The following is a 27,767-nucleotide window of genomic DNA, read 5'->3' as shown; positions in this document are numbered from 1 at the left end:
ATTTTAACTGAGCAATTTCAGGATGAATTTCGTCAAAGAATTATCGAAAAAAATGTTGAAATTATCATGTACTTAAGTCAAATTACATAATAACCACTTTGATGCTTTCGCCGCCCATTGACTAATTTTTAATTACTTGTTTATCAATTTATAATTATAGTGATCCAATGTTAATAATTTTTTAAGGTTTTTACTAGTAATGGTTTTTATAAGTAAGGTAAATGTGGTATCAATGCGGGTTGAAGGAGTGATCTAGATATATACAGGCGGTGCCATTGATAGCCTTAACTTATAAAAATATTGAGGTAAAATTAGAAAAATGAACGGTTATGTCTAGAGGAATGAACAAAGATGCGTTCTTTTAATGAACGCTATAATTCTAAAAAATCTGTTAGAACTTTTTCTGGCACACTTGAAGTCGCCGATTCTATGAGTACCCGCATGGCCGGCGTAATCCAGGCTGTAGGTTAATTATATCAGCCACTTTCTGTATGAAAATCTTCTACAGCAGTACCTCTAGTAGTATCCACGATCTTTATTATTCCTCCAAAATAAAATGCATGTGCTCAATGCTTTAATGGTAAGCTGCTGTTGTTTGTTCCATTCCAGTTTGTTCCAACTGTTTTCTTAAAGTCATTGTAGAAGTTAATATACAGAATTTTATTGAGACTTTAACAAATAAGTTTTCGTTGCTAACTAATAAGGAGTTAAAGTGAGCAAAACACTCATGTATCATATATAGTTGACCTGGAGAATAATCTGGATATATAAATGGCTACGTCAAAATTGGGGGTGTATTTATTTGCTTATTGTTGATAAAATATGCTTGCAACCATTCGTGCACCATCATTATTTTCAAAGTAATTTGTAAAATTGATATTTCCTAAACAATTGAATAATAAATTGTTTGTACATTTGTTATCTGAACGAAAGTTGTTTTTCAGCAAAAATTCCAAGACAAACTAAAAAAAAAGAGCTGCCGACAACCAGCATTAAATACCCCTCTAAATGAGTTGTTGATCGACCTATAGTTCCTCTTAAAACTGTAAAGTTCAATCCATCGCTCCGAAGGGTGTTTTCCGCTGACGCTGCATTTAAGGCTAAAATATTTAGTATCAAAAAATAAATCGACAAATTACGGCTTGTATAGTATTTTAGAACATGGGTGAACCATTTAGTAAAATCCAACTGCAAATTTTCCAATGGTACAGCATGTACATTATGTACAGCATGTACATTGTACAGCTTGTACATACAAGATGCCTGAAAATTTGCGTCCTTCCTCTTGATGTATTGTCTGGAGGTATTTAGGGAGTATACAAATAAAATAAAAATATTCACCGCAAATGGAGATATTTGTATGGAAATAAATAATGAATTATGCGACACTGTTTTAACTCGCCTTAGCAAACAACACATTTGTAATTAACATTACGTAGATATAAGCAAAGTTGAAAGACTCTTTTTCACTGAGAGAACTAATAAAGTTGGCCACTCTCATTTTCGTTTTTTCGTCCCAAATAAATGATATAAACACTTGCGCTTCAGTGTTTAGAATTATCATGGTTTTACTCACGCTGATCTATAACTTCGTCTCAGTAACTCCATAGCCTCTGGTTTCCTTGCCTGCAGGAATTGATGTTTTTGTGCGACAGCTATTGTTTAAGTGGAATTTTTGTGCAAAAATGTTCAAATATTAAGGTAAAAGTAATACGATTGTATGGCGCCCTGTCTTCCTTCGTGAGTGAGAAACATCTCCATAAAACTTTTAAATGTTGCACGGGTCCGCATGGGTCTCAATTGTTTAAATCGTTGTTCATGAATACTGCGATATGATAGCATTAGTTCACTTGTAGCAACTTTAACTTTCCAACAGAAATCGATTTTCATTTTGAAGAGCCCTAGTTAAAAACTAATTACAAATTTAAAGTGGTTGTAATGTTTGTTTAGAAATATTTGGCTAGTTGCATGGCTGTCGCTGTGCTTTTACATAAAAAAGTTATAGAAACTCAATTTTTCCAAATTGAAAAATTCAGAACATTAAATCAAAACCATAATGAGAGAAAAGTTCAGCATTTTTACTATGAGAACTTTATACATGCACTTATTAAACTAATGGAAACATTCTTGTTCTGCGGATGAAGTATTCCAGCAAATAGTATTTGGCTACATCATTAAGGATTTTTGATCTCAGCTTAGAGCACGCATTAATATTTATATTATTGTTTTTACAGTCCCTGAATACGGCTGTTATTTGCAGAAACACAACATGTTTAAATCATCATGGCACCTATAAAGTCCTGTTACGAGTACCAAGCAACGTTCGCTTTAAATTTAGTTTCCAAAACCTTTTTACACAAAATACCATGGTTTTTAGAGCGGAAAGTAAACGCAACCAGAAAATAATGATTAAGGGGTTATTCCTTTTAAAATAAAATAACTTTGTTTTCGTGATTGTTCTGACTGGCTTCTGACGCTCGTTCCCATCATATTTATGTATAGCATATTAGAAAACAAATTAATTTGGATTGGAGATATTTATGAATCACAAAAATGTAACTTTTATTATGGTTACGTCGACGTCAGGTCACGGTGGCGTTTTTAGTAGCAATATGTAAAAACTGCATGCTATATAGTTAATATTAAGAGCACTTTGATCATATGTGTTTTAAGTAATTGCAGGATGTAGAAATATTTATGTTAAACCTGATGTTTGAGTTTTTCTCCATGAATTTCCAACTCGTAAAAATCATGCTGAGGTCATGGTAGTGGCTTTATTGAAAAGGCAATTGTATGCCATTAGAGCCATGGGTGTATGTATTTGGGCTGGCTCAAATGAAGCGCAATCTGAAAGTCCAATTTTCGACCACTTCCAAAATTCCACCAGAACATAAAGCACACCAAACTTTGAGTTTTTTCTAGATCTACCGGCGTTTCAATAATGGCGTCTGGATTTTTGTCGTTCCAAACTCGGCAGTTTTGGTTATTTACGCATCCAATGAGCCAAAAACGATTAGGTCGCCCTTAATATGAACGAATATAGCGTATGGTAATTTTGGCAAGCTGAACAGCGATTTTCGAAATAAATTGTCGAATTACGAAAGCCATTATTGAGACGCCGTTATATAAAAAAAACTCACGGTTTGATGTGCTTTTTTATGACCTGGTGGAGTCAAATTGCTCGACAATTAGGTTTCCTCCGTGGATTGGTCTTCATTCAAGTCATATTTAAGCTATAATGGCATACATTTGCCTTTTCAATAAAGGCAGTACCATCACCTTAACATAATTTTTATGAAGTTTATTTCAGTTTAAAGTTCTATACCTCTAAAAAAGACCTTTTAAATCGATTATTTGTTAACATTGGCGCTTTTCTAAAACGTATTTCCAAGACTGTACATTTTGTAAATATGAACTGCTACATTGGAAAGGTACTTTAAGACGTACTTGTCGCTGCTGAACATTCAATTTAAACTAACACAAATGAAGCACATGACTGGCCTCAAGCGTTTTATTCCAATATGAACAGAATACGGCTTTGTCAACAGTTCGCTTCTGAATATATTGTGGGCACAGGAAACAGTTGAAGTTTAGAGTTCCTATTCTCATAAAAAATTGTTTGAAACCCTTAATCTATTTGTTGAGGAAGAAACCGTATCTCAAATGTCGTCTTGCGAATAAACTTGACACAAAAACACTAAACCTGTGTCTGTCTGTAGTTCGATCTCCAGCCCAGCTCATTAAAGAATTTGTAAGGAATGAATGCGGTAAATGAATGGTGAATGATTGGTGGAATAAAATCGAATGTCTAGCAGCAACCAAGCAAGCTTATCTCGCATACATCATATGTACCTTTACGTATATTACATCTTGATAATCGCGTAGATAAATTGGTTGAGTAGCACAGCAAGACGACAGGTGATATATTTGCCGAGAATAGTCACAAAAAGAAACGTAATAAAAACAAATCTGGAGATTTTGCTGGTTATTCAATGGTACTGCGTCTACTAATCCACCACAACCAGCACATTTTGTGCTTAATGCGAAGGAGCGGCGTTTTCTATCATTACATTATTTGATTTGGAGGCACTTAGTGTTTACCAATATTCAAGCATTGACAGGTTCGATTGCATTTTTCCATAGAGCCATATTTTAGCGTACCGTCTGCTATTCGTACATTAGCTTTTTCTTTAATTGTGCAACTTTTGTGATAAGTTTTTTGGATCAATGGCTTCGAAAGCCTAGCTCTATTTATATTGTTCAACCACTTCCGTAAATGTTTCTAATTAACAAATTTAAATGGAATGTCTTGTCTACTGTTAATTTAGTTCTGGGAAGGTTTTTTAGTGTTGTAGAAAATTTTAAATAATTGTGTCTGAATTGCTTAGAAAGACAATGAACTGTTTTGTACCTCTGCTTGATTCTCAAAAGCGTCTGCCACTTGAACCTTCTCAATTTGCTATTTGCCTGGGTTTAAAAATTCCTACATTTTTCAATGCGTATATTTCATATTGATTTGGTTCATAAGAATCTATTGTATAACCTTTACTTAACTACTTAAGACAAAAATCACCATTGTTTAACTACTGACTGGAACAATTCAGTCGAAGTAAGACCTGCCCACTATGTTAAGTTCTCTAGCTATAAAGCGTGGCTATTTTGTATCGTATCTTAACTTTTGCTTTTTTAATCGTGGTAAGCATCTCTTGATCTAGATTTAGTCATCCATTTAATTGCTGTATCATTCATAATGTGATTCATGTACGCTAATCGTACTTTGTGTTATTACTTGTTCTTGCCCATGTCCAAAAAGAACATTTTTTTCGCAAACCGTAGGGATCGAAAATGTAGATTTTCATATGTAAAATCTATATACCGAGTGTCAATTTGAAAACTTTCTACCCTTAATATCTTTCTTGCAGTTAAAAATATGAAAAATCGGAAAGACCCGTTTATTTTATTTGTAAGAAGGGGGACACTTTAATTTAATATTTTTAACCTCCTTGTTTCAACTCCTTAGGAGAGGTAGATATCACCCTGAGATTATTCTAAAACCTCTGGACAAAAAGAGAACTGTAATGTAAAGAGAACTTGAACTCCCTTTAAAACGATGTACCACTTGATCCCCATTCCTATTTAAGATTTTCAGGGTGACGTTTACCCCTCCTAAGGGGTTCAAACAAAGAGGCTAAAACATTAATTTAAAGTGTCCCCCTTACAAATAAAATTGACGGGTCATTTTTTCCTTCTCCGATTTTTCCAATTTTTAACTGCAAGAAAGATATTAAGGGTGGGAAGTTTTCAAATTGACACCCGGTATATAAATAAAACGATTATTAAAATAATAAAAATATCAAGATATGCAATTACTTGATAGGGTTCAAGTTCAATTTAGATTAATTAGTTAGATATATTTTCAGGTCGGCGAACCTTGGCATTGAATATTGATTTAACAATTGAGTTTGCAGTTTGATGAAATTTCTATAGACCTCGTCATATTGAGTTAATAGTTTATTAATACCTCGCACAAAAAAGTAGCGCTCGTTCAGCATTCACGAACCTTGTTTTCTTTGACCATGACAACGAAATCCTCATTTGCTTCTTTATCCACCATTAGCTGCTCAATATCTGCCTCAATAAAATCCTCGAGATATTCGCCTTTAATTGTTTGTGTAATTTTCTTTTCTGGCAATCTTTATGCTTCAATGGTAATCTAAAATTGACGTTTTTCCTACATCTAGGTATATTTGTTCTACTGGCAGTGACCGCTAATAGTTTAATCTCAGTACATGAAAAGCCAACCTTTACCGTAACCAGAATCTAATATTGTACATCTAACATCTGTTTGAAGCATTCGTATTTGGGTGAGATTTGTCGATTTCAAGCTGTTCACAAATATCCTTGAAGATTCGTTTGATGTTGGGTGCCTTGAAAGTCAAAATTAGCCCTTGCTCTACTGGATGGAATAACGATATCGCATTCCTGACTAAACACACGACTTGCACATTTTCTGATCCTTTAAAAGAGCAGTTTTAAAAGTGATGAAGTAATTCATTAAGGATCAGGTAGTCATAACCGCAGTAAATGGGAAAGTTGAAGCACAATGCTTTCTTTGGTATCAAAAGAGCCAAGAAAGGTTTCTGATGTAAGTAGATAGGTACATCATCAAGGACTTGTTTCGATCTTGCTAGCTCTTATCAGTTGAGTTTAGCCTGAAAATAACACTCCCAAAACTATTTCTCCCATGCATTTAATAAAGCAGTTACTGCGAATACAGTATGAGTTTTGGGCGTGTTATTTTCAGGCCGATCTACCTGATTAACGCTAACAGGCTCACGTTATAAGACGTCGCTCTTCTTGTGGAGCAATATACTCGTAGTTGTCACTTTATGGTTGTGGATTATTTTAGAAAAGGATTTTCCTTATATCGTCGATAAGCAAACCAAAAATTTCGACTGAAAGTTTTGAGGTTTGAAAGACGTTTAATTGAAGTTGAGTTTCCTGATATTCCCAACATTGGTGGTGAAAACATATCTAGCAACATATACTGGAGAGTGCGATTTTCTTTTAAAAACCTTGCATATAACAAAATAATTCTCTGTTAGGTGACCGTGTGACCGTTATGTGCACCGCAAGCATAAAAATAAAAGCTAACTGCAATCTACAATGATGACTTGCGGACACTGGTAACGATTACCTTTTATCATATTAGCACTTCAAAACAGTTCTGTGAATTAGCTCCTGTAGTTACTGCAGTCATTCAATAGTCTACAGTTACTGTTCAAGTTTATCGGCATTATTTTTGTTTTGACTAATATCAAAATACTCAGTCAACTGTCGTATAATAATACTACAGCTAAAAGTAAGATTTCAGTATTTTTAAAAATCTCTATTTTTATCCCAACGATTCAAACTTTTTTTCAACAAAAATTTGAATAGTTAGGGCAAGAGCCTATAAAATTCACTTTTCAGAATTCATGAATGACCGATTCTAACACGAAACTGCCAATATCTTTCCTTATTGTACGGTAGTCAACAGAAACCTGTTTTAAACAGCGGGAACATTGTAGTAAGAAAGTAAACTTCTCTTTCTTACACTGAAACCGGATAATTTAGAGAAAACTAATTTTGACCTAAAGACTTGGCCAAACACATTTTTGGTTGGATCACGATATCGCGGTCAGTTCTCATCAACTGAATCGGAGCTGAAACTCATTATTGTAGTTGATGATTTTCTTTAAACATTTCCCTTCGTCGCAAGACTTTAATATACGGGCTAATATTGCGTGCTGCTTCAGATACAGGAAGGCTATTCGAAAAATAATTCTTGATAATTCAGTGTTATGAAAGTTGTGTGAATGTGCAGAAAATCCGAATTGTGAAAAGCAGGAAAAAATCAATAAGCTATTAGACAAGTAGCGATGTTGAGAGTACAATTTTAATTTGGGCATCGTATTCTTTCTGCAACCGCTTAAGACCTAAGCATGCCAACTTCTGTATCATATTACTAGATTGGTTAGCATTATAACCACGTATTCTACTGTTAAGGGAATATCAATTAGTTAATATAACTACATTCGATTATTTTAAGGGAAACATAGGGTGCTCAAGCATGGATTTTGTTTGTTAATTTTGTTCATCTCAAGGGTACTAAGACCTTATTTGCTGATAAAATTGGAGCATTTCTCCAATGTATCTATATAAATTTACTCTAGCACGATTACACGATACTATATAAAGATTCCATAAGAAGATACTATATATGAATTGGAAAAACAACACTATATGATGAAGAAAGCAGCAATAAAAAAAAGTAACAATGGTAATTAATAAATCTAGAGACATAATTATCTACATCTGTAGATACAAAATGCGAAATACTTTTGAGAGCTGCAAACGGTGAAATGACAGTAATATAAAACATCAACACTATAGAACTAGTACTATATTTTATGCGTATAATACGTTGTTTCAATCCTAATCCAAAACTCCTGAAAACTGCACATAGTTGACATAAATCTATCGTGTTTATGTGAATAGGCATCAGCATTTATGCCAATTGAATATGTATATATATTTAAAGGAAGTTTCTCATATTAGCTGCGGCACTAGTAAACTATACATATCATTAATGCTTAAAGTGGGTTAGTGGGTATGTATTACGAGCACATTGCCTTTGCTCTCTTATACCGATTGTCTTAAAAACATTTTGTTTATATAGCTATGAGTTACCAGTCTGGTCGATCAAATATAACTACTTGTATGCATGACAATTGTTTTAACCATGATCAAATATTTTGTAGTATTTTGATGAGTTTATACCGGTATTAACAAAGTTTGTACAAATTAACAAATTGAACAATGACAGGCTTTCGGCATCAGCAGAGTCGTCATAAGCTTTTGAAACAGGCAAGTGCAGATTTCGAAATGCGCCAACCTCAGGCACCCCCAGGACTGATTTCGAGCCTATTATCTCTCATCAGCCGGGTTCAGCCTGAAATTAGCCTTTTCGAAACCTGCACTTTATAATGCCAATGAATTCATATCGGCGTGGAAACTGTTGCCCAGCTGATGAGAGTTAATGGCTCGAAACCGGTCCTAAGGGTGCCTGAAGTTGGTGCATTTCGAAATCTGTACTTGCCTATTTCAAATTAACAAATAAATAATTAAAACAAACTTCCAAAGTAAAATTTTTGTTCGATGCGAATAAAAAGTGATTTATATTTTATTTCTACAGCTACCAGTAATATTTCTGTCGTTTACACATATAAACATATATAATATAATTGTATAGATGTATAATGTAGTAAAAATAATAACATTTAATTTCAGGCGGCATATTCCGGCATGGCCGTTCGACCTGTGTTTTGGAATCAGATTTTGGCATCATACTGAACTGTGCTTTTAAGAAAAGTGGACTTTTTCGAGTTAGAAATCTAGGTGGTGTGAAGGCAAGCATTGGGCTCGGTAAATCTTTCTTCTTTTATTAATATTTTCATTTATTTAACACTCATGATTAACCAATATTGTAAAAATGTACTTAATATTAACTGTATTTTCTATACTTATTTTGTAGGTGATTTGTAAGTATTGTAGTAATGTAGGTTATGATTTAATGTTGTAATCTAGATTGACTAGACCCTATTTACTTCCCAAAATGAGACTACATTTGATTTATTGCCACTCTTAAACTTGCCCTGAAAAAAATATAATTTTCAAACTCAAAAGAGAAAAAAACATTTGCTGATTTAAAATATTTAAGACTTAATATTTAAGAGGTCAGTCTCTATACATTTTCTACAGTTCGAGAATAAAATGTTTTAAAATAACTATGAGGCTACTATTAAGAACTTCGAAATTGATAAAAGTAAAATACATAAAAATTTTCTGTTTTAAAAAGTTTAAACATTAAAACTTAAACTGGGAGCTTTGCACAAGGCAAAGAAATGAAGGAGAACAGTACGACTCCTGCTTTCCCAACTTTACCCAGAATTGCAAGAAGCAATAAATTTGTTCGTATTTTGATACCAATTTTCTTGAAAACCGTATACAGAAGCAAAATAGAGAAGTAAGGACTTTTTCCGATTTACTTACCGTTTATTTGCGTTTTTCATGGCAAATTAGCGAGTCAAGGTGTTTGATTGTTTCAATTGCATCTTTTACAATTCAGATGTTTTAAGTTCCTATATTATCGATATACATATTAGATTTTTCTCAAGTAACAAACCGCCTGTGTAGTGTAACTAATAACGCAGTAATAAAGTGAATAATTTCATTGTTCCCGGCTGACGGCCTAAGATATACGATGTTCCTTGAATTATATAAAAGAAACTTGCCGGTTAAATCAATTGATTACGATATACTGTTGGCAATACGCGAGACGAGGTGCTTCAAAGACGAAAGTTAATAATAGTTCAGACTTGAACCATTTATCATATACAGGGAATTGCAAAAATTGGGCCAATCCATTAGCTGCAGATTTCTTGTGCAAAAATAAATACGAGTTTCACAATATCAGTTTTCTATTTCGGTCTATCGTGTGCGATATACAGGGTATCAAGGTTTAAATTAAATATTGGTTGTTAAGTTCGTGTTTGGGAACTGAATTATTTAACTAAAATTTATATAAGTGGTTTTAATTCAAAAACTTTTTTTTTTATTTAGACAGCCAACATTTTGATTTGATATTTTTGATCGCTTCCCTAAACAATAATCCATTTTTCAGTGTTTTTAAAAATATGCCCATATTTTCTTGCTAAGTAACTGTCTTAATATTACGTGTTTTCTGACACCAACAGTCATAACATTGAAAGTTTCACATTTCTTGAACACAGGGCGAGATAACGCGTTTATTAGAACTTTTTCTATCAAGCTCCTCGCAGATCATCTTTCACGAAACAGGCATTTTCCAATGTTTTTAACTTCTAAAACGACGGATTCTCAACATTTAAAAGCTTCTATATCAGAAACCGATAAACACATGTAAATGACGATTAAAGCCATTTCAATAGATCGTTTTCGGAACTGTTTCTCCATAGTTCGATCAGACATTTCTAACCTTATGGGCAAAACAGTGTGAATTTCCAATATAACCGCCGAACGTTTAAAAGCTTATTCACATTCTGTACATTCTGTACGAAAGGATTCCTCAACTGCTTTTTCTTAATTCAGATTAATCCCAAATTTAAGAGCGAGCGGAGAAGATGTAAAATTTTGTGGATATCTCGGTTTTAAAAAATATCATGAAACTGGCTAAAAATCTCTGATTAATCGTCCGGAATATTTCCATGGGACATTTAGGCACTGCCTTTATCTGCTAGGAATTTTCATAAAATTACTTACATTAAAAAAGCCTAGATGAGAAAGATTCAAACGATAGCGACGTCTCAAAGTTTCAGAACTTGTATCGGGAAAACGGTAAAAATATTGAAGTGATCATTCGAACGTTTTCGATGGCACACTTTGGAAACTGTCTCTCCATATTTATTTTCATATGGAAAATCTCACATTCAAAAAGTTAATCAAAATTACATCAGATTTTTAAGTGCTCTTCACGTTTAACACTTATCTAAAAAACCATTAAACATATATGCACCTTCAGTAAAACCTATTCGATAGAGCGCTTTGCAAACTTCCTGTTTCTACTTATACGTACTAAAATAGATCAACAATTCACCTGGAATCCGAAATCAAGGGCGCTACGATTTTCGAAAACCTGCTATATAAAATCGGCCAATAGCGAAATGGAAAGCCACTCCATAAAATTCTCAAATTTGCATATGCGAGCAGCATAAATGCTATCAAAGAAAAGCTACAACCCTGGTTGCCATCTACTTTTACAAAATAAAATGCCGTCCATAAAATCGATCCAGACCGCTGAAACTCCCTTAAATCCGATTTTCCCTCGAAAAACTAAATGTAATTTAGTCTGGAGCCGGAAGTCTGGACCACATACAGCCTGAAGGGCACTGGACAGCAAAAAAAAATGGAATAGTCGAGCAGATCCTGGCCGTTAAAATCGCTAGCATGAATCGTATGCAAAAACAATTTGTTTAAAGTGTCAAATTTAAAAAAACAGCGCCAACAGGGCCATTTGCAGCCTCTTAAGGCGCTATCCGCTAGACCATCACAAACTAATAAATAAAATTCACCTACCTTTAAGCACTTCAGTCTGGATTCTGGGGTATGAGTAAATTTCGAAACAGACAATATGAAATTTACCGCAAGCAAAAAGACACTAATAATTGATATTTCTGCTCCGAAGAAAATTAAAGATGTTTTCGCAGCAGGACACGCTTATTTTACACATGAAAGCAGTCTATTGTGGAAAACTTTTAAAGGTGAAGAACTGAAGAAAAAAGTGAAAAATTATAAAGTCGAGCGTTATGTATTCTGGAGAATTACTAACTTTAAAAACAGCAAATATTGAAATTTACAATAGAAAAACATTAATAAAATAAATAATTAAAGTAGTATTCGCGGCAGAATATTCCTATTTTACGTCACATAAACCTGAGTCTCTAAATCGTACGGAGCAAAAAAGTTAAATTTTGTAAATCTGAGCAATCTCCATAAAGAATACAAGAACCCTTTAGTTTCGAATGTAATTGATAACAGAGAAATACCAATAATTGATAACAAAATCTTGCACAATAAATTTGTAGTTCACAGAAGAACGACAGTTATTTTGCATTTAAACTGTAAAACTACCTACTATAAAAACAGTCTCCCATAGAAAACTGTGAGTTAATGTTCTAAATCGGACTTTAAAGAAGTTTTATAAAAACAAAATAAAAAATTTCAAAAACCCAATTCAGAATCCAGAAGCTCCCTCGTCGTTCCTTGGCAAAGAAATATGAAGTGCAACAATATAATAAAATACAAGTCAATAATATGGGACTAAAAGTTCTACAACTATATGGCAACCAGGGGCAAAGTAATGCCAAACTTACCGAAAGCTGCATCGTCCACCTGGAAAGAAAAAAAGAAAATGTGGTTAGTAGAGGAGAAAATCTATCCAAAGCCATGTTATTGAAAATCGGGAAAACAACACATGAGAAATGTAAAGAACCCATAAAGCGTCAGTTGCGTTTCGAAAAACTAAACTCAGTTCAAACTACAGGATTGATAGATTAGAAATCATTCTTACCAGCTTTCTGCAAGCTGGCGCCTCAATCCTCCATTTTCTATCCATTAATTCCCAGAAAACACACACTACACTTGACCACACAATGAAAATGCATTTCGAATTATAAACTTTCCTTAAGGGTCACTTAGGAACTCGATTCACAGGATAAAGGACGATCTCGTCCATTGCCTGTAATCAACTGAATAATCAGACACTTTTTCCAAAAAAACTCATGCGTTTTCGACATTTTACCGCAGTCCGTAGGAACCGAACTCCAGAACCAACATGATGGTATAATAATAGGCTCGATCGCCCTTTTGATGAGTAATTCGTTTACTACGCAGTTCGGTTTCATTGTGTACTATTTTGTAAAAAATGCCTTTGCACAGGACAATATTCACAAAGACAAGTTTCAGGTCCATGATAGCCGTAAAAACCCGGTTTCCCAGTTAAACATAAACAAATCCGGCGCATTAGACTTTTTTATTCTAAATTAAATGCTAGCTATCGCGCTGCATATTTTATTTAATTTTTATGGAATTTTGAGCAATTTGGGCCTGATATCCTGTGTAAAGGCTAAATGACAGACTCACATTCAATTTATCAATACTTCTTTGCTCGCATCATTGTGAGCTACGGAATATCTAACTTGATTTAGTCACGTGCTCACCCCTGAGTCTTTCGCTGGATTTTCATAAAACTTTGGACTTTTACAGCTTGACATATATTTAAAACAATGCCTTAATGGCAGATTATCATTCGATTCAGGTCATAAGTTGGGAATGTTTCTCTCATCAAATTTTGAGAAAGGGAAAGAAAAATAGAAATAAAAGAATTATTTATCAAGGCGTCTTTGGTGGCTTCATCAAGAGGGACGGAATACATGACTTCTCTTTATCTATATCCAGGATCTTTAAATCCTGGATATGTTCATTATGGTTCTTTGAAATGGCAAATCCAGATTCAAGCCGTATGCTGATTTGTAAATGATTTCGTTGACTCGCCACATTAAAGCGACGGAAAACTTAACTGGATTTTGTTTGGCACTCGCTCACAATTAGTTCTCTTGCTGGTTTGTATACAGGGTGCTCCTCAACTAATGTGAAAAAATCCTATAAATATCGCTTTTTTATCGATGCTTGGTATGGTCCACTATCTTTCATTCTACGTGCATGATTTTGCTCCCGCGGGTCCTTTTTAAAAGCTAATTTTTGGTGCTTTTAAAGAATAGCATGCACTCTTTCAAATTGACATCTATGAGCTTTGAGTCACTATTTTTTTATCAGTGTGCTACTTTTGATCAGTGTGTCATACATATACTCTTGTGTTAATATATGTATATATATTTTTTTGTTCAATAGCACATTATTTAATAGACCAAATACTCTGCTTCTCTCCTTCTTTGAAGACTGTTCCTTCCTTCACATCGCCCAATGACCCATTTTGTGATATAGTTGCGGTCACTTTACTTGTATGCCTTGCAGTTTTAATTATTTTATTATTTGCTAGTGTTTCCAAGGCTTGCTAATCAAATTCAATGTATACATATTCTGTTTAAGAATTGTTCAAATTTAATCACAATTTTTTGTATTCTTCGATTAACTGTCTTGCTTTCTCCGAATTTCTTTCGAATATATTTTCATTTATTTCGAAGATACAAATGGATAAAGTGCTTGTGTTAGAATATTTGTAAAGAATAACAGAAGCCACATTTTTAAACGAATTATGAAATAGCTGACGTGCATGCAGGTCAATACATTTTCACTTCTTTGGACAGAAATGTTTATCGCGAAAGCTGTTAAATATTTTGCAGTCAGAAGTTTCTGTTTTTTTACTTTTTAAGTTTCACATTGGGCATTTATTCAATACCATATTTCACATTTGAGGGAAGTATCGGAAATACTAGGAATAACACACTTTCACCTTGACAGGAAAATTTTAATAAATTATTTGAATAAAATGATCAGCATGACGTAGAATTTTTAACTTATTTGTGGTTGTCTGCAATCTCTTCCGCTATAGCTCTGACCAATTTCATCAGAATCATTTTGCGTCACCAGGTCTTAAGTTATATACTTGAAATGAAAATGTCAATAGCAGACTGTTGGCAAATCTTTTCACTATATGAGATTTTCCAATTCATATAAAACACAAATAATTTATACGGTTAATAATTACGGCTGTATCAGCAGAGGTTCCTCAACCTACTTAAATCAATCCCGTTGAAATTAATTCCGCCAAAATCATTGGAGAGATCGTTAATAGCATACCTAATCAATTCAAGACATCTTTCACCATCTACGCTTCATTATAACTGTTCCTTATTAAAAGTATTTCACTAATCGTTTATTTAGGTATTTTATGATATTCGCTATATATATAATATGTTGATGTCATTTTCCAATAGTTTAAAATTATGTTTTCTAATAATTACTCTTTTAATTTTTAGCACCTCTGTAATGTATGTGAAAGAGTATATAATGTATGTACACTCTCAAATTGAATCAGTTGCTATTTATTAATACTTGTCTTTTCTGTTAAAATTTTTCTGTTAAAATTTTTCTGTTAAAATTTTCCTGATTAGTCTTTGATTTGAAAGTACCAGAGACTAATAGCTTTTACGCTATTTGGGAATAACTTAAAATTGTCAGTAAGTAAAAATAATGTTTTCACTATACCAAGTACGTATTACGAAAGTCTAATAGGACTATACTATACTAAAGAATAAATATAATGTTTGAGCAATTCACTGGGATCCATTGGAATGCGTCGCTAAAATGATTTTTTTAAATAATAAATAAGATCAATTAAAACGTTTTTTATTATTTAAAATAACGTTCTGCTTTTCTGAGATACAGAAACTTTCTGCATTTTTCGCTGCAACATTCCCCAAGAACGGAAATAAGTTATTCATTTTTTTTTATATATTGAAGGCGGGTATTTTACATGGTGTAGAGAGGGTATTTTCGTTTTTTATATTGTTTTCCGCTTACTTTCTGTTAAATTTCTCAACATTTTGCCACAACCACAGGTAACTAATTACAGCTGAATTCAAGTTAAAAGTGTATCTTCAAGAACTAATATCTTGGAGAAATACACTCGAAATTATCTCCTTTATCTTCTCCAAGTAAGCCTCACTAACGCTCTATACATCATATTTTTTATACCTTTATGTCATTCATTCCACCATTTTTTTAATATGCGCGTCTGCCTATCTATTGGACTTTAAATTAACATTATGGCTCACGTTCATGTTATCACAGTTTCCATACATCAATATTTTCTACTCCTCACGAACGTACATTTCATATTAACACTGATCCCATAGCTCAAATTAAAATTGCAAATTTCAGGTTTTAGTGTCGGCGATGAACTGGGATTTAAAGAATCTATATCAAATACGGAAATAAATAGAAGGAGGTCTGCACAAGTTTCAAAAATGCAGGCCCAGTTGATTCAGGCCACGCAGAAACAACCGGAAGACGAAAAAACCAAGGTTGGAGGCGAAGAAAAGGTAGTTGTATAATTAATTTAAGTATAATTTTGGCTTAGCACAGCTAAACCACAAACCTTAAAATCAATTTTCAATTAACTAGTCGGCTGAATCACTAGCTTACAACAGCAAGCAGGTACATTTGACACACATAAATTGCCTCGATATTTGGTATGAACTTCTCACTTAGGAGGTTACTGATACATTTACCTCTAGCCAGTGCCCGCCTATGAGTTAGCATAGGTTTATTTCTAACAGGAAACATGCTGCATCTGATATTTCAAATAATAGGATTAAAACTTAATAAACGGAGCAAAAGTAGGTGTAACCTTGAACGTATTTCAAAGAATGGCTAATTATTTCTAACCCCAACTTTCTGCAACCTTCTTTCAAACCCAATTTAATGTGGTTTTGTGAAATTCCTCTATTAAAGCTATTAAAAGTTGCTTATACTTTTTGACCACCATATCGGAAGAAAAAACCATCAAATCAATTCTCATTCGGGAAAAAAAATTGGATCAACAAAATCAAGATTTATTTTCAAGTTTATATTTTTTTCCTGTCAATTTTTTTATATTGGGCATGTCAGCAAGGCTTAATTTTATGTGTGGTTTAGATTTATTGCGATCGAAAGGAGGTATGTTTCATTCACTTTTATTGAAAACTTCAATTTTTAATAACTTAATTCAGCCCTGAGTTGCGCCAATAATGTGACCACTTCAGTGTGCATTAGCTCTTCTTTCGTTTTATTTAATTATTACTACATTCTGTTGCTCCTCTTCGTTTAATCATTGACATGAGCAGCTTATGAGTCTGAACGCTGTTTACTTTCATGTATACTATTCGAAAATTATTTTGCTCATTTGATCCGAATTCACTTGGAATTATGGTGTTTTTGATTTTTTCGTCTTTGTCAGAGGATTCGTCGCTTCCACATTGCTCGTTCTTATCTACCACTTCCACTTCCCTTTCTTTCGACTATATCGTCATCACGAGGTCTCCGCTTTTTCTCAGAATATGACTCCCCTTACCTTTTATTAGACAATTAATTTTTTTCTTGTTTAAATCTTGACTCTCTTGCCAAACTGCGAATCCGTGTATTCGAAATAGTTATTTTTAAAATTAATAACTACAAAAAAAAACAGTTAATTACTAAAAATTGTTTTTTACCAATTTTTTGAATACACAACTAGCATAAACGTACAATAAACCGACTGAAATTAACTTCACCTTGTCTGCTAACAGGAATCTCCTAAAAATTATCTGTCAGAACACCTTATCCAAAAAATGTCCATTGCAAGTTGATCGCAGAATTCTTAATTTCTTTAGCTGAGTGAAAGACTCAAAGCTTATTATTATGTCTTCATTTTCTGGATGTAAGTTTGGAGAGGATTTTAGAAGGACGGCTGAGTAGGAAGTATGATGGGGTGCCACAATCATTTAATATTCGTTGTAAAATTCTTATTTTTTGTTAAGATTACAATAGCAACTGCAGGCATAGACCGGATATTCGTTATTTCGTGATGTGAAAATATAGACAGCACTTTGATACTACTAAGCGTGACAAAAATAGATGATCTCGAAAAGTGTAAGAAAATTGCAACTTGGAAAAACACTTTTACTCGAAAACAAAGTTTTGAGTTAAAATTCTGTTGCTATTCACTATGAAAATTTGACATAAAAACCTAGGTCAGTTTCTAGAACAGTATGTAAAAAAAATTATGAATACCTTAATGCAATTCCGTTCTCTAATGATTTCTTTGTTGTTTCTTCTCACTTGTAGTTCGTTGATTTTTTAAAATTAAATGCCGACATTCTACATCTCATCTTTGATGCATTAATTAATTTTGATGTGACATCTGGAAGTGTCTTAGCGAAATAGTACAAAACATATTAACATCATTAGTGGGTGTTTCACCTTTCACTCTAACGATAATTTTTATTTATATCTCCGTTGTGAATTGCACACTCCAAGGTTATTTTAATCCGCAAAGAGTTACGTCTATATGTGTCAAAAGTGTACCTTACTGGTACTTAAATATGCAAATGAATATGTGTGTAAATTCTTGAAAATTTAAAAAACTGTGCTATTCGCAACTGTAATTATCTATTGGCACATTTGACAAAATTCGTACAGTGTCAAAACATTTAAACTCAATTTTATCTAGTTATAATTATTCAATTAGCACTAATTGTTTTTCATCAACACAATTGACAAGTTTTGAAACTGCCGTTATCGATTTGTTGCCACATCATTTTCGAATAATAATTACTGAATTTTTTATATAGAGCGAAAAATTCGTTTTGCTATTCAGACACGAGCATATAGAAACCTTTCATGAAAACAATGATTATACCTGTAGCTCCTTTTCGAAAAGCATTTGCTCATATTTTATCCAGTTTGTCCATAATATTATAAAAGTTATTCCTCTAAAGCTTTCTCTCTTCTTCATCATACGGTTTCCTATATCTATGTTTAACTTTATTGCAGCCTTTCAAGCGCCCTTGTAATTTCTACGTGATGACTCTCGAAAGTAGATATTGTTCAATACTTGAGAAGACGTTAGTTTATAGAACTACTTATTGTTTATACTAGTGCAGTATAATTAAAATTTATTAACTAATTACAACTCACTTCTAGGGAAACATGTTATCATTTTGAAAACCCGAACATTCCTTAACGTGATTTCCTTCAGTTTAAATGCCCGTAATATCCTAAACGAGGTTACAACTTTCAAAACGATCTTTATCGTACTAAATACGTTTTCTATTGAAGTTGAAATTCACCGCCCAAAATAGTTAATAGAACACTTCTTTGTGTTCGTATAACTGTTAAACTAGATACTAATTACATGGACCAGGAATTTATATATTTAAAAAAAGACACATCTTTTCTTATAATAATGGAAATAAAGTTTCATTATTTTCTAAAAAAAATTTAGCAAATTAAAAAGTGTAAAAAATAAAACGAAAATTGGATTGAATAAATTTTAATGGATATAGAAAGGAGTAGAGCGACATTTTGGTATACTTATGTATACCAAAAGTGTACACACTTTTCTATTCGTTTTGGAATATTTTCGGATTGTGTTCGCTTTTTTTAGAAGTTCCAAGCCTGTTGGAAATGCATTCATAATTCTCTTTATATAATGTAATCCTTTACTGGTCAATTTGGCCCATATTTTAATGAAATATTTATATTGAAATTGAAATGTTTCTTAAGTTTTCATTTCTACGAAGATCTTCCTGGATACTTTTCGGAGGCTGAGCTTTTGTATTTCCTCCATGTCAGACTCAGCTTCACAAAGCGTTTCATCTAGTCTGGTGCAATTTCCTGCATATTATTTCATTATTGAGTTTCGTGCATCTAACGAATCATTCGATTCTTAGAAATATGTAAACTTGACATTCAGAGTCGTAAGGCAAGGTTATTGTAGCGGTGCAAACTTGAAAGGGAAACATTAATATAATTTTCCACTTAACAAATTCATATTTACTTTATTGGCCAACATCTGGGACAATTAATTCGCACCATTGGTGACTACATTTATTGTATTATTTTTTTCGTAAAACATTATGCCTGTTTTAATAGCACTTGATTTTATCATCTAATCATGTATTTCGACGAAAATTTTTTTCAATAATAATTTCAAAAGTTTATCATCAGAATTCATTGTTCGTTAATGAATTTAGTAACGTATTCATCATTTTTCGATCTGATTATGATACACAAGCTGAATATCTTGACGATGAACGAAACATTTGATGTTGATTGTTGAACTGATGAGTTGGCTGATGAACTAGCTTGCTTTATTACAATTGGACTAAATTTTATTTAAAGCACCTTTTCATTAATATTGCCTATTTGATGTAATCTGCTTTCATCTAAAAAATTGCAACAGATGTTAAAGATGCTTTTAAAATGTTATCTTATATTATCGAACTGTACATGAATTATTCTATTCAAATTCAATGTTCAACTTACAATCTTCATTCATTCTCATATCTGCAAACTCACTTCATTCATCTTAGAAGCAAACTCTAGTTTTTTAAAGAAATTTTGTTTTTAACTTAAAACATTCCCCAAAAATGAGTTTAATTTTAATTCTATTGCACTTTGTGAATGCGAATATATCTTTTGAGAACACATACTAAAATATGATTAAAAAACACTATTGCAATAAATAGATGTACAGTAGTATTTTGTACTCGGACATTTAGCAGTAACTCATATTAATATATATAAAATTCTTGTGTCACAGTTTTAGTTACCATACTCCTCCGAAACGGCTTGACCAATTTTGATAAAATTTTGTATGTATATTCAGTAGGTCTGAGAATAGGTTGTTATCTATTTTTTATACCCCTAAGTGATGGGTGCTGCCATAAACCCCTATCTTTTAATAGCTATATTAGTAATTCAATAAATTTAAAATAAAATAAAAAAAATCTCAAGTGGGCAAACCGCCCACTCCAGATGAAAAAAAAACCCTAGGAATAATTTATATGACAATACAACGTTTGCCGGGTCTGCTAGTATTAATATATATTATTAGGTAAATATTTGAAAATCGTTAACCGTTAATTAATTTTATAGGTTGTTTCCAGTCGGGCAGTTTCATCACCAGTAGAATCACTTCACGCAGTTTCCACGGTTGGAGAGGAAGTTCGACGCCTAAGTCAGTCTTCGCCTAATACGAATATACCTCCTTTTAAACCAATTCCGCCAGCCGCTGAACGGCCAGCCATATTTAAACCGTCAGCTCCTCAACCAGCTTTAATGGGTATTGCTTTTCCGGCTTTTAATACTATGCCTTCCTCTATCTTTCAATTTTCCGCAGGTGCACCCAAGTTTCCAGTAGATCCTTCAATATCAAAGGTTATGGCTGTGGTAGCTATTCCAAAAAAGAAAGGGTCTCAAACGACTAGTGATAAAATAACAAAAGGATTTAGTGATCGGTTACTATCAGTGGCTTATAATAACGATGTAGATAAACCAGTTTCGCAATATTCTTCTAACTCTCTACAAGCTCTTCTTCCTGCTAACAATTTAACTGAGGAAGCGCTTGAACTTGCTTTACTTCAACGGAAGCAATTGAAGAGCGAATCTGCAACTTCCACCAGGAGACCAGTTACTCTGAAACACTCTAGTAGCATTGGAAAAGTTATGAATGCACCGAAAGAGTATTATCCAGTGGGATACGATAAAAATTTCGACGATAATTTTGCGGCCCGAGTAGAACTGCCTGAGACATCATTTTACTGCGAGCAACAGAAACACTTTCCAGGTCTATATGCTGATGAAGATCTGGGATGTATGGTAAGTGTCTTTATTCACCTTTATAAATTTATGCAAAATTACTTAGTATTATTATTATTATTATTCATTGTATTATTATCGCTCATTGAATCGACGAGATTTAAATAAACAAGGCGGGTGAGCGCACACTTTCAGCCCGGTTCTTGACCCACTTTAGTTAACAAAATATAAAAGACCAAAAGGCAGGAAAATAATAATAACAATGTTGTATAAAAGTCAACCAGACAACCAAAAAATTAATGAGAGTTATTCGAGAAATTATCTTGAAAACAATATTATTGTCTGATTCCATGCATAAGTGCTTATTTTGAATGCAATTCCTGCTGAATGGAACAGCAAAGGTGAATCCTGAAGTCTTTCTTCTGTAGTTTGGTGTTTTGTGGATAAACTGTATTTTAAGTAAAGTTGTAAAGAGAAAATATGAAGATACAATAAGATAAGTTGGCAAAATAAAGTCAACTCGTGTTAGAGAAAGGATTTAATTCACTTGTACAGGACTGATCAAAATATCAGTGTTGACTTATACATCACTGGCCCTTTTTAATGTTCCCGATCGTTAAGGAAATATTTTGTTTCGGCCGAAATACGTTAATTCATGAACCTAATGAACAATATTGAAAGGGATGTTAAGAGATGATTTTGAAGAAGCTATAGAAGTTCCAGGAATGGCACATTGGAAATCAGTTTTCGATGCCGCCAATAAATTATTTCTAAATCTTCTTCTATTGAACACAAACATCTGTTTTATGGTCATAACATCTGTATCACTGCTTAAATTCGGGTGTTTACTTTGCAATGTTCTATAAATACTAGAAGTCAGGTTTACTCCACGTAACAATCCATGTTAATTTGAATATATACTTAAGCAAGTAATTTATTGATGAACATTATTAACATATGTCGAAAATATACCGATTTAACCTTCCACTTATCCCGGTCAATATGATTCAAAACTGAACTTGAAACTTGAAATTATGCAGGAAACGGAATGAAAATCACCAGAGGTTCAATTAATGCGAGTCATATATCAATAAAATGCTATAGAAAATCTGCAAGTCCTTGCGAGTTAGAATTTATAAATGATTCTGCTTAGATGCACATCAACATGATAAATTTGAATAGTAGAATGACTTTAACATTAATTATTAACCAGAGTCACGTTTTCTTCGCATTATCAAGGTTACTCAGTTCATTATTACGTTGGTAATTATGTATAGGTTTTGTTATTTCCTATAAAATGTATTGTTAATTGCAACGTAATGGTGATTACATGTTATTATGATATTTTAATACATATTTAGTTTATATACAGAGTGCATCACAAGGTAGAGGAATTATAGATCGTACAGATATTAGATATCTAGCTTGCTTGTTATTACAGCAGCGGGTAAAATACATATCCATAAATACAAAAATGGCATTTGGCTGATCTCCTTTTCAACAGGTTATCTATAGTGGACATTAAAAACCCCAGAAGAAATAATCAAAATTTGGTTAACGGTAATTCGGCAGATCATAATAATAACTTTCGCTAAGGTGACGATTCCTTTCTAGTCCATTTAGTCCACTGAAAATTAAAATTTCCACAGATTTGGAACTATTGACGTATTCTTTTTTCAATTACTCCGATCTACTTGAGTCGCCTAGTTAATGTAATTATGAGAACAACCATGTTCTTTGCGTGGTAATAGTACAGATTTTTCGAAATCTACTCGCAAGTCATCAGCAGGGCTCAGGTTGCAAGTGGCACATCCAAAAGTATGTTCTTTAAAGGGTTATTGATAAACACCACGCAGAGGAACTAGAGCTTGATAGTAACGCAGCCATTGACCTGTAGTTTCACCACGCATTTATGGCTGAGTAATCAACCAACAAACTATTTTCAACAAAGTTCAAGTACGGATACAAACTAATCAATTCTTGCTATCACTGCATGGTTTCGCCAATATTGCGGACGCCTATCGAGACTTCTTGTCCAAATGTATATTTTTACAACCCCAGTATCAACTAATTTAAAAGAGAGTTAAAGATCTAAAGCTAATTATTATTGTGGTTCCTATGACTTTGTGCTCGACGCCTGCCTACTCATTAATTATGTCCTTTTATGAGCTCTGTTTTTAGTCCTTTATGTATTCAACAGTGGTGAAAGTCCAAATTAATAAAATTTTACATCATCGGCTTTCTCCCATCAGATTTATGCGAACGCATGGGTTTTTTCCGAATGTGTAGGCTTCAGTAAAATTGACTTCTTACGCAATTTTTTTTATTGCTTATAATCCGTTAATTAAGTGAACTGCCTTAAAATAATGCGTAATCGCAAAGATGACACTTTGTTTTGAAAATTTCGTTTCTTTAAGAAATTATTTTATTTCGGCAAAACCAAACTATCGATGAAACAATATCGAGACATATGCGACGCGAAGACGAACTTTACTCGAAAGTGTTTTAACGGAAAACCTTCTAAGGACTTTAGTCTTTTGAAAAGAAATAATGTTTTCCCTACCTTGAAATTTATTGAGTACAATAGAACAGTCGGTAACCTCAATAATGATTGCGATTTTCTAACGGTTTGCTGGCTAGTTTTTCATGAGAAACACTGTTTAAACATTGTTAATGGTAATTATTTTATAGTGATGGAACTATCTTAGCTTCAGGTTGGAAAAAGAGAATATTAACAGTTATAATGCTAGACACTGCACTAAATAAATTTTATTTAGAAACAACTGCTTCTTAACCAAACTAAATATTGGTATGAGCAAATTTTCACAATACTCAAAATTGTTTGGAAGCTTTACTTCCGCAACTAAATGTGTTCAATATTTTTTATTAACTTAAGCGTACAATAATTTGCGCAGCATTCACTGGTCTGCGCAAAAGGCTGCGTAAAACTATTAATAATATACAATAATTTGAATTTGAGTATTTAGGTGACCATCATATGCCAATTTTAGCAATTTTTTAGTTTATATAAGTTTAAATATTTTTCTAGTCTAATTAAAATTATGCCATAGGTGTTATCAATTTGACACTAGCCCTGAAGTGGAATAAAAGATTTTAAGGTAGTAGTTTACATTTGAAAATTTATAATAGTAGTATATTAACCGTGAAACCTAATATATAAATAAAAGGTCGGCTAAAAGAATTTTAAACATTATTAAAAATGAAATTCTAGCGATATGAGAAGGCTGCTAAATATTTAATTTCCTACTAATAAATTACTGGAAAGTTAACGCACGAAATTGAATAAGCGGCTAAATTATTTTAGTGACTTGACGCCACATATTTGTACATTATTACTACATACTAATTTCAAAACTGCAAACATATTAAGTTGAATGAATTATCTATTTGGGATTTACACAACTGTTAAATGGTTTCTAATATTCAAGGATTTTCGAGGTTTCGTACTACTTGTAAATATGTTAATACATATGTTCAAAGAACCGTTAAACTTTTACCGCCAAAAGTAAATAAATAAATGCTTACTCACCTATAGTAGGTGTAACACTGAATTTGGATGTTCTTATTTGGAACATGTTAAGCCATTGACATCTCAGCTTATATTTACTTGTGAAATAAATTAACATCCATTTAAGGTTTACATTTTTTATTCACTCTAAATTAATCAGATAATACAAATTATTTTCTTTTTATTTATTTAATGTAACATTATTTCCTGACTAATTATTTCGATGTTTAGACACCAAACAAACACTTTTGATGTGATGATGGTTTGGAAACCGAAACCCATAATGAGGAAATCATAATTTTAATTGACTATAGAGGGTGATTCAAAATTGTGACAACCGAATTCATTATTTTGGGGAAGTGAAAGTTGCCGAAGAGTCAACGATTAATACTGCTTTGATTTTGATCGATACACGCCTCAACTGCCATAGAAACTTATTAAATGTTTTGCTGGATGGTTTCTTTGATATCGAAGTTTTGAAGCAACCTATCAAACAGTTTAAAGGAAAGCTACTTTTTGAGCGTTTTATGATTTTTTTCACGAGAAACTGTCCTTCAGACTCCAGCTGCAATACGGGATTCAAATACTCTTGTAAATAAGTAAATATAAACTGATGTTGAGAAATGAGATTGTGATGCAAATTAGAGCATTGCTGTGGCAAAACTCCTGTTATAAGACTACCGTCCATTATTATACAGGTGGTATGCATATTATAGCTTTGGAAACTCAATTGATGAATACTCTTCAAGTGATTATGTTATACGCATGATACTTGTTCATTTACGCATAAATCAAGAGGAATTTATGTATTGTTAGTTGTAATTTTTTTCATTTTCTAAGAAGGACGCAAAAGTATGCGAATGTATTATTTTGCATTCCCGATTGATGTTCCCTAATGAATCGGAAACGAAGTTCGGAGAGCAGTTTCGTGCACCAAAGACACTTTGCGTAAAAGTTAATCACAACATTTTTTTCATTAGGTATATTCTCAGTTAGTAGCTACTTTTGGATCAGGAGATCCTATAGCTCATACTCTAACAAATGTATAGATTCCGCTCGCTGGCAGTGTTAAAAATTGGTTTTAATATCTGCGATGATAACTAAAAAAATAATTACTGTCATAAAAACAGCTAGTTTTAAAGGACCACGTAAAACATGGTCGTTCTAAACGCCCTACCACAAACCAAATTGGTTGTAGAGTTAACGAATGAGTGAACGTATTTTTGAACTGATTTTTTCTTTTAGGTTTTCCATGTTTGTGCGCTCACAGATGATGGTCTTATAATGAAGAGCTTTCTGTGTCCAGAATCAACACTGTATGACCAGGCAATTCTTAAGTGCAATTGGTGGTTTTACGTGGACTGCAAGAACTCGAAGAAGCTTTATGACTCTAATATACCAATATCCAAAAGTTATCAACTAATGAAGGCTCTGACATTTTTTTCTGCATATAAAAAAGAGTCTGCTTCGACAGTATCTCCAAAAAATAGCCAAAATTGATAAATATGTATAATTAAGCGTGTGAGATATATTTTTAAATTTCCTACCTTGAAAGATTTAAAAACTTCAAATATTACATTTTTATTGAATTTTATGCCAGGCGCATCAAACCTAGATAGGCTAATTACTACTTTTAACTTTGAATAGGCAATTTAAACATTTAAAAGTTGCATTAGGTATCTTTAAACTGCTCAAAGCTTTTAAGGCCAGATAGATAATTCATTAGAAATCCAAATGCATATTTCGGATCCAGATGCATTTTTCTTTAGTTATTTTTTAGTTGATGTTGATTTTCCATTCTAGTCATAGTGGTATTGTGGGTCGATAATCGTTATTTAAAAATATATTTATTTTATTTTAGGGTAATTTGGTATATGGTATGATAACAGGTAGAATAAAATAATTATCGTACAATATCTAATGGTCATATTAAACATAACGTAATAAGCGTTCATCAGATGATGGAAAAATTATATGTTCCATTTAATATAGACTATAACTAGCGTTTAGACTTAACATTTCTGTGCCATCTTCAAAATTTAAGTTGCTGAAAATAGAAACATGTGACTTTATTTTATAATTTTTTAATTTATCTGAAAATTTCAGTTTCTTGAAGAGGTTGAAAATTGTTGTCTGATAAATCTAGGTATGCATTGTTTAGTAGTAGATTAAAAACAAGTTCATATAGCATTACTAGATGCATTTACTATGTACATATATATACCATCGCCACCTCCAAAATATATATTTTTTATTTTAATTTAGGATTAGTTTCACTGTCCATATTACCCAAATTACAACTCAGAAGTTCAATGCATATGCTGCTTGTGTTTCAACCCAACCTAACGACAATTTTTCAAATTGAGCGAATAGACTGTATTAATTTTTAATGTTCAGCGACCGATCTGCGACTAGATCTAGATTCCCGCACTGCATCTTACCTCAAAAATCGTTATTTCTAGTTCAAAGTGGAGCAATTCTAGAGCACCAGAAAGCAGGAGCAGTGGAAATATATGATCGATAGAAATATGCTGAAGACGCAATAGAATAAATTTATTTTGATACTAAAGGGGCTAATCGAAATATAGTAATAAATTCGAAATTGATTGAAATGAAATAGTAGAAAAGTTTGAAAGTCAAAAAGTAGATATTGAGGAAAAAGAAAAAATGAAATTGAATGTCAACGGAAGAATACAAGGGCAGGAAATAAAAGGAAAGGTAAGTACCGAAGGCAACATAGTTCCGGCTTCGCTCCAAGGCAACATTTTAAATTTAGGTTCCGGTACGGTTTTGGATTAGAAAATATTTTCCAATTCGGTTTAGTTCCGGCTCCGGTTTTATTTTTGGTTAATTCCAG

The 27,767-nt window shown here is 32.8% G+C and overlaps 1 protein-coding gene across 3 annotated transcripts in view; it reads left to right on the top strand.

Moving 5' to 3' along the window:
• LOC109538021 overlaps positions 1-27,170 on the top strand; it is a 28,488-nt gene extending 1,318 nt beyond the window's left edge. Inside the window, exons 2-6 of one of the 3 annotated variants that reach the window (XM_019905056.2) lie at positions 8,833-8,967; positions 15,982-16,142; positions 20,719-20,905; positions 20,963-21,441; positions 26,156-27,170. In XM_019905056.2, coding sequence (XP_019760615.1) covers positions 8,833-8,967; positions 15,982-16,142; positions 20,719-20,905; positions 20,963-21,441; positions 26,156-26,410 — 1,217 coding nt within the window. In that variant the 3' untranslated portion in view covers positions 26,411-27,170. Of the gene's footprint in view, positions 1-8,832; positions 8,968-15,981; positions 16,143-20,718; positions 21,442-26,155 lie in introns of all 3 variants that reach the window. The other 2 variants (XM_019905055.2, XM_019905057.2) reach the window with 2 other exon arrangements.
• The last annotated feature ends 597 nt before the right edge of the window (positions 27,171-27,767 follow it).

Source organism: Dendroctonus ponderosae, unplaced genomic scaffold (genome assembly GCF_020466585.1).
Source record: "Dendroctonus ponderosae isolate FM_Combo_2020 unplaced genomic scaffold, Dpon_F_20191213v2 Dpon_F_20191213_1, whole genome shotgun sequence".
NCBI classification, from domain to species: Eukaryota; Metazoa; Arthropoda; class Insecta; order Coleoptera; family Curculionidae; genus Dendroctonus; species Dendroctonus ponderosae.
Note: the sequence above shows the minus strand (reverse complement) of the source record. Positions and strands in the feature narration are given on the sequence as shown.